Here is a 12,858-nt window from a genome sequence, read left to right as displayed (position 1 = left end):
TTGTGACTGTCCCTCCTTGGGAGGCCTCGTAGCTTCCCCAGATGGAGGAGGACTAATGGGGCCCTTTTCTCATGCTGACAGTAGGTGGCATTCACATATCTGTACAAAGTGCCTGCTCTCAGCATCCTGGCCTTGATCAATGCTGATTCACTCAAGATACTCCCCTGCCCTTTTAAGAGGTCTCCTATAGCTGAGGTCACCACAGTCAAACTGGTGCCTGCAACCCCAGGCCCGGCCTGAGATGTGATCCCATGACTAGCTACACTGGCAGAAGGAAAGGTTCAAACAATGACATGGACTTCTGCAGAGAGACAATGTGCAGGGGAGGAATGCCTTTAGCTTCAGGGAAGCTCTTCTGCACACCCAGCCCCACATCCTCAATGGCTCTGGCAAACAGCTTAGCTACATTATATAAGAGAAACTGGAGGCTCTAGAAGAGGATGCTTTGCAAGTTTTTACCAGGAAAAACTGATCTGAGATGTATTATCCCTTAGGAATTCTGTACGTGATCAGAGGGGTCAAGGGCCCCTTGACACAGCCTTTACTGTGCCAGAGAAGCAGGCTGCTGGGGCTACTTAAGGCACCCTTACTCTAGAAAGCCCCTCTGGAGGCCGGGTGGTGGTGGCGCACGCTTGTAATCCCAGCACTAGGGAGGCAGAGGCAGGCGGATCTCTGTGAGTTCGAGGCCAGCCTGGTCTACAAAGGGAGTTCCAGGAGGCTCCAAAGCTACAGAGAAACCCTGTCTCGAAAAACCAAAAAAAAAAAAAAAAAAAAAAAAAGAAAAGAAAAGAAAGCCCCTCTGGAGCTGTCTGCTGCCACCATCATACAAATACTGCACGGCTAGACAGAGACCTGCAGCTTGCAATTATAGTCAAGGACCTTCATTTAAAGAGCAGGAGCAGCCAGGGATCCATTCACCTGCTGGACTGGAGGTGACTGCGCAGCATGGTCTCTCACCATGAGGGAGCCCCTGTCTGTCCTGCTCTCCTGTGGTAACTGGGTGAGGCAGGCTGCTCTACCTTGCACCTGTGTGTGTGTGTGCTAGCTTCTCAAGCACACAGCAGGTCAGAGCCAGCCAATGGGCATAGGGCCTACCAAGGGCTTGGGCTTAGAGAAACTGACACTGGAAAAGTTAGCCTCCAGCTCATACCTGTCCACCTGCAGCAATGCCATCCTGGACATGCCTGTGGCACTATGCTGTCATCCCCGTGGGGCACGTGAGCAGTCTTTCTTTTCCTTCAGTCTCACTAAGATCCATGACTGGCCTTGAGCTCACTATGTAGACTAGGCTAGCCTTGAATTCAGAGATTCGAGGGCCTTTGCCTCTGGAGTGCTGGGTTTACAGGTGTGCCTACCACCATCAGCTCTAAGTGATTTTTGCTAATAAAAGTGACTTTAATACCTTCAGCGCCTTATTTACTTCCTTTATGTCTTCCATCTTTAGTTTGGACCTATAAAAAAAAAGACAATTTTTTAGTAGGAAAGGGACAAAATGGAGATTCTCTGTGTAACAGCACTCTGTGCTGGCCTGGAAGCACCAAGATCCACCTGCTTCTGTCTCCCAAGTGCTGGGATTACAGGCGTGCACCTGGTAAAAATGCTTCCTATTTTTGTGTGACCTGAGGTTGTATTACACCCCCTTGGCTCATGTGACTGCTAAGCCTGGGAATATGTGGCCTAAGGGCAGACTTGCAAGTCCACAAGGGTCAAAAAGAATTGAAATGGTGAATGAGCCAGGGCATGGTGACTCCGGAGGCAGAGGCAGGCAGATCTCTGTGATTCCAGGCCAGCTTGGTCTACAGAGCAAGTTCCAGAATAGCCAGGATTACACAGAGAAACCCCGTCTCAACAAACAAACAAACAAACAAACAAACAAACAAACAAACAGAATGGTGAATGACTCTGGAAGTCTAGAGTTCTGGCTTCTCTAGATATCTGTCCCTGTATTTAATGTACTTGTGGTAAGGACAGGAAGTCCTGACCTTACTGCCACTCTCAGTAGAGACCTCAATCTCCCAGGCTTCTTGGAGGGTATCCAGCCCACTGCACTGTCCAGAAGGGGCAGGCTGAGAGGCTCCACTAACTCTCCATCTTTTTTTTGTTGTTGTTGTTGTTTTTTGAGACAGGGTTTTTCTGTAACTTTGGTGCCTGTCCTGGAAACTAGCTCTTGTAGACCAAGTTGACCTCAAACCCACAGAGATCCATCTGCCTCTGCCTCCTGAGTGCTGGGATTAAAGGGGTGCGCCACCACTGCCCGGCTAACTCTCCATCATTTAGCGAATGAACAATTCCTTCACACAAAAGATAGGTTTGCACAGCAATGAAACACTATGCTTTAATCCCAGCACTTGGGAGGCAGAGGCAGGCGGATCTCCTTGAGTTTGAGGCTAACCTGGTCTACAGAATGAGTTCTAGGACAGCTAGGACTACATAGAGAAACTCTGTATCAAAAAAACAAAAACAAAAAACCCAAAATGAAACATTACATGTTGGCAATCTGGGGGAACCTTTTGTTCCCTCTTGGTGTGTGGTGTGGTGTGTGTGTATGTGTTCACTTGTTCACATGTGTCATATGGGTACAAATGCATAGAGTCCAGAGAAAGATGTTAGTATCACTCTTCCAGTTTACTTAGCCAGAGCTCCAGGCTTGGCTAGTCTAGCCAGCCAGCTCGCCCTGGGGATCTTCTCTCTACCTGAGTATTGGTATTACAGGTGGCTCACCATACCTGATGGCTTTTTATGGAGTTGCTGGGGATTCAAGTCCCCATGCTTGTATGGCAAGTGAGTTTTTTATCTTCACAGTCCCAGATGTAGTTCAGGCTTGCCTCAACTTTGTGATCTTCCTGCCTCCACCCCGTTAGTGTTTCCTATTGGTATGGGCTACCACAACTGGCATAGGCCTTTTAGGGCATCCATTCCCCCACCCACAGGCTCAGAGGTGCTCTGCAGGTTGGTGCAGGTGCGCCGGGACCATAGCATAAGAGCTAGAGCCCTTTCTTTTACTTTTATGTTTTACTTACTTATTTTTTTTGAGATGGGTTTTCAGGCTGGCCTGGAGATTGATATGCAGACCAGGCTAGCCTCAAATTCATAGAGAGCTATCAGCTTCTACCTCCCAAAATGCTGGGAATAACAGTGTCCACCACTGTGCCTGGCAACAGCTCCTGCCCCTGTCTATGGTCCTGTATTATAACTCACTATGCAGACCAGGTTGGCCTTGAACTGACAGAGATCTGCCTGCCTCTGCCTCCAGAGTGCTGGAATTAAAGGTATGTACCATCGCATCTGGGGCCTTAAGAGCTGACTAGTCTAACTGCTTTAGATTGCTAGGCGTCAAGTGGTAGGTTTCTGAGAGACAGGCTGAATTAAGCTAGGGCTTACAAAACAGCATCGGAACTTTCAAGAAACACCACGGCCTTCATTAATCATCAGCAGGTGACCCTTTCCCTGTGCAGCAGACAGGTGAGCTGACTTATTGGACCAGAAGCTGTCCCAGCATGGGCTTGCAGGGATGGGAGATGAGGGGGAAAGTGGCTGCTTGGGTAGTCCTGTCTGGGTTGCATGTACACCTAACTCTGCCACAGCCACACAGCTTGGCTCTGAGGGACATGGTGACTGACCATCTCCAGTTAGGATTCCAAAACTAGATCAGATGGTACCACCGAGACATCCCCAGAGTCAGAAAACCACTGCCATCTTTGAGGACCACTGGGTCTGATTCTGCTTTGTAATCGTCCAGCGTGGGGACAGGAAGAAGGGAGCTTCAGGTATAAACCCAGGTAGAACCCTCCAGCCAGTTCAAGGCTAGAGCCTGAGAGACACAGGAAGACTGTGTCAAAACAATCTCTGTATCATGCTTGTACAACAAAGTATCTCAAGCTTGGGGGCGCAGAGATACTCAGTAGTTAAGAGCTCTCACTGTTTTTCTAGGAGACCTGAGTTCAGCTGCCAGCATCCCTATCAGGTGGCTCACAATTGCCTGTAACTCCAGCTCCAGGGAACACAATGCCTTCGGCCTCTGAGGGCATCAGCACTTATGTGCATATACACCCCCCCCACACACACACTTAAAATAATAAAAATAAATTCTTTAAAAAAAAAAAGGAGACCTTCTATCTTTTCAGACAAAACAAAAGGTTCAGTATGCACACCCCCATTCTTCTTGAATTTCTCTAGCTTTCTCTCACTTGGTTCCCATCTCTAAGGCCACATGTATCCTGGCTGTTAAAGGTCACATTTCTTCCATGCTCTGGTCATGCGTGGAGCAAGAGGAACTTTTCTTCTGATGGCCCTGCCAGGTGCTAGACCACTGGTATCTGGTCACAGGAGAAAAGAATTCTCAAAGGACTAGGAGTCACACAGCTGCCTCCTAAGGCCTGACTTCCTGGGAGGTCACCTAGGGACAGCTGGGAGGTTTCCTAGCTGTCTCTTCTAGCACCAGGCCTGGAAGTGCACAGATGCAGCCTTGCACGTGGGTGGCTCTTACTGGCTGAGGTGCAGCCCCATTTCCTGGAGGGCTTGTTCCTGCTCCTCGCAGACCTTCTGTAACTCTGCCTTCTCATCCTGGAGCTCCCGCAGTTCCTGAAATAGACGAGCCACATGTCACACACAACTACATCTTCCTTTTTAAATGTTTAGTAAGCGTGTGGTCAGGAGATCAGAATGCCTTGCAGAAGAAAGGAATAGTTTTGTTGGATGAATAGCACCCAAGAGAGGGTTCTCTTATAGATAACTTTGTATCAGCTAGGGGCAGATGATATACTGAGTTTGAGACCAGCCTGGGCTCCAGGAGACCTCAAACAACAACTACAAGCAGCTCTAAGCTGGATACAATGATGCAGAACAGGGATGAGATACCTTCAGGCCAATTAAGAACAGTTACATGGGCTGGGCATAGAGGCAAACACTTTTAATCCCAGCACTCAGGAGGCAAAGGCAGGCAGATCTCTGAGTTTGAGGCCAGCCTGATCTAGACCTAGTTCCAAGACAGCCAGGGCTACACAGAGAAAACTTGTTGCTAAAAACCAAAAACCAGAAGGGGGGGGGGAGTTACCCTGCACTTGTTCCTGGTGGCACATACCTCACACCTTTAATCCCAGTACTTGGGACACAGAGGTAGATGAATCTCTGTTAGATCCAAGACAGCCTGGTCTACATAGTGAGATCCTGTCTATATAGTGCCTGTCTTAAAAACCAAAAATCAGGGCTGGTTAAGAGCTCTGGCTGCTCTGGTCTTGAGTTTAATTCCCAGCATTCACATGGTGGCTCACAACCATCTGTAATGAGATCTGGTGTCCTCTTCTGACCTGCAGGCAGACACGCAGGCAGAATACTATACATAATAAATAAATCTTTTAAAAAATTATTTAAAAAAAGGTCGAGTGATGGTAGCGCACATTCTTAATCCCAGCACTCTGGAGGCAGAGGCAGGTGATCTCTGTGAGTATGAGGCCAGTCTGGTCTACAAAGCAAATTCCAGGACAGCCAGGACTGTTACACAGAGAAACCCTGTCTTGAAAAATCAAAGGAAACCAAAACCAGTTACCCATGGACAAGTAAAGCTTTGCCTGTCTACCAAAGGCTGGGTTTTAAAAGCACAGTTATCTGGGCTGGATACAGTAGTGTGTGTATGTGATCTTAGCTCTTGGGAGGTGAAGACTACATACCGAGTTCAAGATCAGCCTAGACTATAAGGGACCCTATCACAAAACAAAACACTAATCACTCCTTCCACAGCTGTCTGGAATGTATATAGACCAACTTTTTGAAGGCTTGCTTCAAAAGTGCCTTTAATTTTTTCTCTTACATATATTTGTGTGTCTGCATGTGAGTGCATGAGTATGGGCACATATATATGAAGGTCAGAGGCTAGCCCTCAGGAATATGTTCTCTCCTTTTACCATGCGGGTTTCAGGTTTAGAGGCTAGCTCCTTTATCTGCTAAGCCATCCATGGGCTCTAAAGTCTTTTAGCATTTCTTTCTCTCTCTCTCTTTCTCTCTTTCTTTTGGTTTTTCAGTGTAGCTCTAGCTGTTCTAGAACTTGATTTGTAGATCAGGATGGCCTTGAACTCCTGGCTCTCAAGTGCTGGGATTAAAGGTGTGTGCCACCACCACCTGCCATAAAGTCTATTTTAAAATATCTTTGGAGAAAAAGAAAAAAAAGTCTTTGGGCAAGAAAGATGTCTCAGTGGGTTAAGACACTTTTCACCAAGTCTGAAAACTTGACTGACTTCTAAGATCCACATAGTGAAAGAAGGAAACTGATGAGGCTGTCCTCTGACCTCACATGCACACACAATAAATACATTTAGTAAAGTATTTCTAAAAGACTGATTGGGGGGGGGGTTTCAGACAGGGTTTCTCTGTGTAACAGTCCTAGCTGTCCTAGAACTTGGTATGGGATGTCCCTCTGTATATGTGTTGCTTTTATTGGTTAGTGAATAAAGCTGTTCTGGTCAATGGTTTAGCGGAGTAAAGCCAGGCAGGAAATCTGAACAGAGAAAGAAAGAGAGAGTAGGCAGAGTCAAAGCTGGCACCACTGGTAAGCCACAGCCTCGTGGGGACACACAGATTAATAAAAATGAGTTAATTTAAGACAAAAGAGCTAGTTAGGAACACGTTAGAGCCATTGACCAAACAGTATTGTAATTAATATAGTTTCTGTGTGATTATCCAGGTCTGGGCAGCTGGGAAACAGTCTCTGTTTATGAAAACCAGCTCTTGTAGACCAGGTTGGCCTCAAACTCACAGAGATCCACCTGTTTCTGCCTCCCAAGTGCTGGGATTAAAGAAGTGCGCCACCACTGCCTGGTGATCTAAAAGACCTTTCATAAAATTTTAATTGCTTTGTATTGGCTAGTCCTGGAATTCTTTTCTTCACCAAACTCTGGATTTGTCTAAGTCAAGGTCTCTAAAAGATGAAAGAACTGGGCATGGTGGCACACACCTTGAATCCCAGGACCCAGGAGGCAGAGGCAGGTAGATTTCTGTGAGTTCAAGGTCACTCGGCTCTATACATAAACTTTCTGGCCAGCCAGAACAATACAGTAAGACCCTGTCTCAAACAAAAAGATGACAGCAACTCCCCAGGCTGCTGAGAGTGACACTGAGGGCGTCACCAAGCCTGCTGTGCGGAATGCTGTTGTGGAATATATGTTTACACTGGGAAGATAGGTCCTTGCCAAGGTACCTTCTGATTGGTTTAATAAAGAGATGACTGGCCAACAGCTAGTCAGGAAGAGGTTAGGCAGCACTTCCAGGGACAGAGAGGACTCTAGGAAGAAGAAGGTTGAATCTCCAGCTAGACATGGGGAGGAAACAGGAGATAGAAGATGGAAGAGAGGTAAAGCCATATGGTAGAACGCAGATTAGTACAAATGAGTTAATTTAAGTTATAAGGGCTAGTTGAGACTAGCCTACGCTAAGTGTCAAGCTTTCATAATTAACAAGAAGTTTCTGTGTTGTTATTTGTGAGTTGGCAATCAAAAAAAAGCTTGCTACAGTGTGTAGAATTTTTTTTTTTTTTTGGTTTTTTCGAGACAGGGTTTCTCTGTGGTTTTGGAGCCTGTCCTGGAACTAGCTCTTGTAGACCAGGCTGGTCTCGAACTCACAGAGATCCGCCTGCCTCTGCCTCCCGAGTGCTGGGATTAAAGGCATGCGCCACCACTGCCCGGCTCAGTGTGTAGAATTTAAATGTGGATTAAGTATTTTGAGGTGGGCATGTTCAATGACAGAGCCATTTTCTAGGTTCTTTCATGCCCAGTCCTTTCCCCACCCCCACCATCTGAGATTGGCCTGGCTCCTAAGCCCCTTCTTTTTCTTGGAGCTCCCCCCAAGAGCAATCACACTCTGACAGCTGCCTTGTGCTGAGGTGTGCTGAGGACAGTGCACATCTGGCTTTGTTGCTCAGGCGGGGTCAGGAGGTCTGGGAGCCAGAGGCTCAGTCCAGCAGACTGCTGCCAGCTGACCTTCCTGAGAGGTCTGTTTCCACACGGATGCCACTAGGTCAACACCCCACTTCTCTTGCTCACAGGATCCAGGACATTCCTGAGAGTGACACTGGGAACGCGAGACCGGAAGTGACGCCAGGAGGAAAGGGAGCATGGGAATGATTAGAGGGTCTGGCTCTGCCGGCCTCCTGAGATGACTTGAGCTTTGGGAAGAATGGCCAGCCAACCTCTTGGGAGAAGGTCCTGTGTACAGCACCAGGTCTCCACACAGTAGCTGGTTTTAAGATCACTTGTAAAGGCCCCCCTCGCCCTGGCCCTGTGCGTGAGTGGTGGCTTGGCTCTCTCTCGGGCCTCTTCTTCTCTATCTGCTCTTCCCAGCTCCTCTCTGCCTTTGGGTCTCACTGTCAGGCCCATCTGGCTGACTCCATGGCTTACCCTTGCCATCTCCTCTTAGGATAGACGCCCTGTGGAGGTGGGCACAGGGCTCCAGACCCCGCCTCCCACACAGAGGCACTGGAGAGACTGGCCTTCGCAGGGGGTTCTGGAGAAGGTGCAGGGCTGTGCCCACACGCTGCGGCTTTACCTTCTTCAGTCCTTCCACTTGCTGCAGCTCTGTCTGGAGCAGGCAGGACGTGTCTCTCTCCCGCTGTAATTCTCTCTGGAGAGCTTGCCTTTGTTCTTTTTCTGATTTCAGTTCTTTCTCTAGACCTGAGCTGTTGTTTCCCCAAAAGTGAACTAGAGTTAGTTTCAGTGGGAGATTTCCATGGAAGACCTACAATCTGTCATAGAAGATAGGGATAGGGGAACCACCTGAATGGCCATACATAGACATTAAAATCCTTACATGGAGTGAAACCTGGCCTCTCCTTGTAGGGTCACCTGGGCCCCAAAAGGCCAGGAGCTGCCAGGTACATACTTGGCTGTTACATCAATGAGAGGAAACACTGAGGATTATACAAGGACCTGAGTGGCAAGAAAGTTCAATATCTGCCTAGCTTTTCACAGCCCACATTCAGCAGATAAGAAGATACCAAAGAGGTGGGAGGTGGGGAGAGAGTGACCAAGGTCAGGGGTGAGCTTGGCTGGATCCTGACTCATCTTTCACCAGCTAGGAGGGGCTGGAGACACAGGGAGCCTGCCCACTGTTATTGTTTGTGAAGCAAGTTTGGGTGACTGGCTATACCCTACTCTTCCTGAAGACAAGAAGAAAGGCGGGGAGTCACTTCCTTGTCCTCTCTAGCTCATCTCTGCAGGTGCCCGGCTCCTTACCATTGGTCATGCAGCTGGGACAGCTGGAGCTGCAGGGCACTGACCCTCCCGTTGAGCTCCTGCTGCACCTTGTGGCTCCGGTCTTCCGCCCCTTGCCTGGCCTTTTCTGCCTGCTGCAACCTGAAGGCAATGCCAAGCAGACACATTCAGTCTTTGTAGGGAAAGGGTCACCTCTCAGTCTCAAAACTATTAGCTGGAGTTGCTTGCCTCCTTTCCTCCCTCCCTCCTCTTTGGTTCATTCATTCATTCATTCATTCATTCATTCATTCATTCATTCATTCAGAGATAGGGTCTTGTTCTGCAGCTTAGGCAGTCCTTGAACTTGCTACCTAGTTCAGGCTGGTTTCAAATGTATGATCTTCCTATCATAGCCATAGTGTGCACCACACACAGGTGTGCGCCACCACACACGTATGATCTTCCTACCGTAGCCATAGTGTGTACCACACACAGGTGTGCGCCACCATGCACAGCTTATCACCTGAACGGGAATTTACAGGAATGCTGCTCCATCTTTCTTTCCTTTCTTTTTTTGTGCTGGGATTAAAGGCATGAGCCACCACTGCCCAGCTAATGGCTCCACTTATTCATTTGCTTATCTGCCATACACATATCCTTCTTGCTGAAGAGCATGCTCAAGTCTTGACCCACCTTTTCTTTTTGAGACCAAGTCTTGCTAGTTTGAAACTAGCTACAGTCCAGGCTAGCCTTCAGTCTGTGATCCTGCTGTCACAGTGTTTTCTCACCACTCGTTTCTCCCCTTTTGGGGTGTGTGTGTGGCACACGTTATCACAGTGCACACGTGGCAGTCAGAGGACAACCTGGTGCCAGTCTGCCCTTCCCCATCTTGTCTGAGACAGGCTGTTATTTGCCACTGTGTACACAGGGTTTGCTGGTCTACGAGCTTCCGTGGACTGTGCTTTTTTGTTTTCCATCTTGCCATAGGCACTCCATTTTTATAGGCATCTGCTACTGCACATGGCCATGTGGGCTCTACGGATTTGAATTCAGGTCCTCAAGCTCCCACGGCAAGCACTGTTAACTGCAGAGCCATCCCTGACACCTTGTCTGTTTTTAGTTGAATTGTTAGTTTTTTTTTGAGAGTTCTTTATATAGCCTAACATAGGTTCATTGTCAGCTATATACAAATTTCCTCTAAATTCATAAAAACTCTTTTAATTCTTGCTAGGTGGTGATGCACACCTTTAATCCCATCACTGGGGTGGGGGTGGGGAGGTGGGGAGGTAGAGGCAGGCAAATCTCTGTGAATTCAAGGCCAGCCCTGTCTACAAGAGCTAGTCCCAGGACAGGCCTCAAAGCTACAGAGAAACCCTGTCTCAAAAAAACCAATCCAAAGCAAAATAAAACAAAACAAAACAAAAAAACCCCAAAAACCAAAACCAAGCAAACAAACAAACAAAAAACCCCAAACCACCACCACCACCAGAACCAAAACCAAACCAAAAAACTAAACAACAACAACAAAAACCTTTTAATTCTTTTAGTCATGTTTCATATGATGAAAATTTAAAGTATTATTATGTTGCTATTATTACTTGTTTTTCTTTTTGGTTTTTGAAACAAGGTTTTTGTAGCCCTGGCTGTCCTGGAACTCACTCTGTAGACCAGGTTGGCTTTGAACTCAGAGATCTGCCTGCCTCTGCCTGCCAAATGCTAGAATTAAAGGCCATTGACACCTTGCCCAGTAAATTTAGAATTTTGATATAGTCTAATTATCAAGTATGAAGTATTCTTTTACACTGTGTGAATATGTGTCACTGTGTGACTGGGTTAATAAAGACTCTGACTGGCCAATATCTGGACAGGTAGAGGTTAGGGGGGACTTGCAGACAAAAAAATGAGTTTGAAGAAAAAGGGGAGGAGTCTCAGAGTCAGGAGGAGACATGGAGAGGAGAAGAACTTGCTGTACTGAGAACAGGTAGCAAGTCACATAGCAGAGGGTAGATAGGAAATATGGGTTAATTTAAATGTAAGAGTTTGCTAGTAACAAGCCTGAGCTATTGACCAAGCATTTATAATTAAAAGTAAGTCTCTGTGTTATTATTTGGGAGTGGCTACTGGGACCCAGAAAAACTCTGCTTACAACCAAGTTTTTCTCTTATAGGTTGTGGTATTTTGAATAGAAATGGTCCCCACAGACTCATAAATTTAATGCCTGGTCATTAGGGAGTGGTGCTACTTGACAGAGATTAGGAGGAGTGGCCTTGTTGGAGGAAGCATGTCACTGGGGGTGGACTTTGGACTTTCAAATGCTTAAGCCAAACCCAGTGTCTTGTCTCTCTCTCCCTGCAGCCCACTGATCCAGATGTAGAACTCTTGGCTTCTTCTCCAGCACCATGTCTGCTTGTGTGACACCATGGTTCCTGCCATGATGACAATGGACTAAACCTCTGAACCTGTAAGCCAGTTCCAATTAAATGTTTTTTTTTTTTAAAGAGTTGCTGTGGTCTTGGTGTCTCTTCATAGCAATAGAAACCCCAACTAAGACATAATTATGCTTTTATGCTATCTCAAAAAGAAATCTCATTGCTTACCCCAGAGCCACAGAGTTCCCTATGTCCTAAACAGTTCTAGTTTAGATTCTTACGATGCCCTTTGAGCCAGTTGTTCTGTCAGGCTGGAGGTGTGGCTGAGAATCACTGCTCTGCAGACTGAGGACCAACTCTCCCAAGGCTATTTGTTGAAAAGACCGCCTTCCTGTGCAGTGGTGCAGTGGTTCCGCACACCTTTAATCCCAGCACTTCGGGGGCAGAAGCAGGTGAAGCTCAAAGTTTGAGGCCAGCCTGGTCTACAGAACAGCCAGGGCTACATAGAAAAATCCTGTCTCGCCCCCACCCCACCAAAAAAACAAAACAAAACAAAAAAAAAATCAAAACCCAAACACCTTTGCTCTATGGGATGGCATCACATCTCCCCAAAAGCAGTCATTTATGCATATCTTTTTTGGGACATTGTCATTTTTTTAAAAAAAATTATTGTGTGTGTGTGTGTGTGTGTGTGTGTGTGTGTGTGTGTGTGTGTGTACTGGAGGCTGCAGAGACCAGAAGACCTCACGGAGCTGGAGTTGGAGGTCACTCTGAGTCACTCAGTGTGGGTGCTGAGAACTGAAGTTGAGTCTTCTCTAAGAACAGTAAATTCTCTTAACTGCTGACCCATCTCTCCAGCCCCTGGAACTCTATACTGATCACTACTAAGTTGATATTTGAATGTGACAGTGGCAATCCATTCTATCTAGTTCCAAAGCCTGGGAGGACATTCTGATGCAGTGGCCGAAAGCCTGGCTGACTGGCTAGCGCTTAGGCCAGGCTGGTTGGTGCGCCCAGGCTTTTCTTAGACAGAAGGTGGGCCAAGGAAGGACAGTCACCCCAATTTGTATGTATTTGTCAGTGGGACTTGTCTGTGGTTGTTTCTAGGCCCATGTAGCCCAGAATCTTCTAGAGATGCCCTGTTTACCAGGGAAGGGATTACCCAGAATCTTCTAGAGATGCCCTGTCTACCAGGGAAGGGATTACCCAGAACCTTCTAGAGATGTCCTGTCTACCAGGGAAGGGATTACCCAGACCCTTCTAGAGATGTCCTGTCTACCAGGGAAGGGATTACCCAGACCCTTCTAGAGATG

General features: G+C 47.2%; 1 protein-coding gene across 2 annotated transcripts in view; it reads right to left on the bottom strand.

The window, feature by feature from the left end:
• Rufy1 (RUN and FYVE domain containing 1) overlaps positions 1–12,858 on the bottom strand; it is a 46,628-nt gene that overhangs the window by 2,053 nt on the left and 31,717 nt on the right. For both annotated transcript variants that reach the window (XM_005350147.3, XM_026780644.1), the window contains exons 13-16: positions 9,219–9,338; positions 8,533–8,662; positions 4,487–4,581; positions 1,403–1,451 (exon numbers count right to left, since the gene is read on the bottom strand). In XM_005350147.3, the coding sequence (XP_005350204.1) occupies positions 1,403–1,451; positions 4,487–4,581; positions 8,533–8,662; positions 9,219–9,338 (394 nt within the window). The remainder of the gene's footprint in view (positions 1–1,402; positions 1,452–4,486; positions 4,582–8,532; positions 8,663–9,218; positions 9,339–12,858) is intronic.

This window comes from Microtus ochrogaster, chromosome 7 (genome assembly GCF_000317375.1).
Source record: "Microtus ochrogaster isolate Prairie Vole_2 chromosome 7, MicOch1.0, whole genome shotgun sequence".
Classification (NCBI taxonomy): domain Eukaryota; kingdom Metazoa; phylum Chordata; class Mammalia; order Rodentia; family Cricetidae; genus Microtus; species Microtus ochrogaster.
Note: the sequence above shows the minus strand (reverse complement) of the source record. Positions and strands in the feature narration are given on the sequence as shown.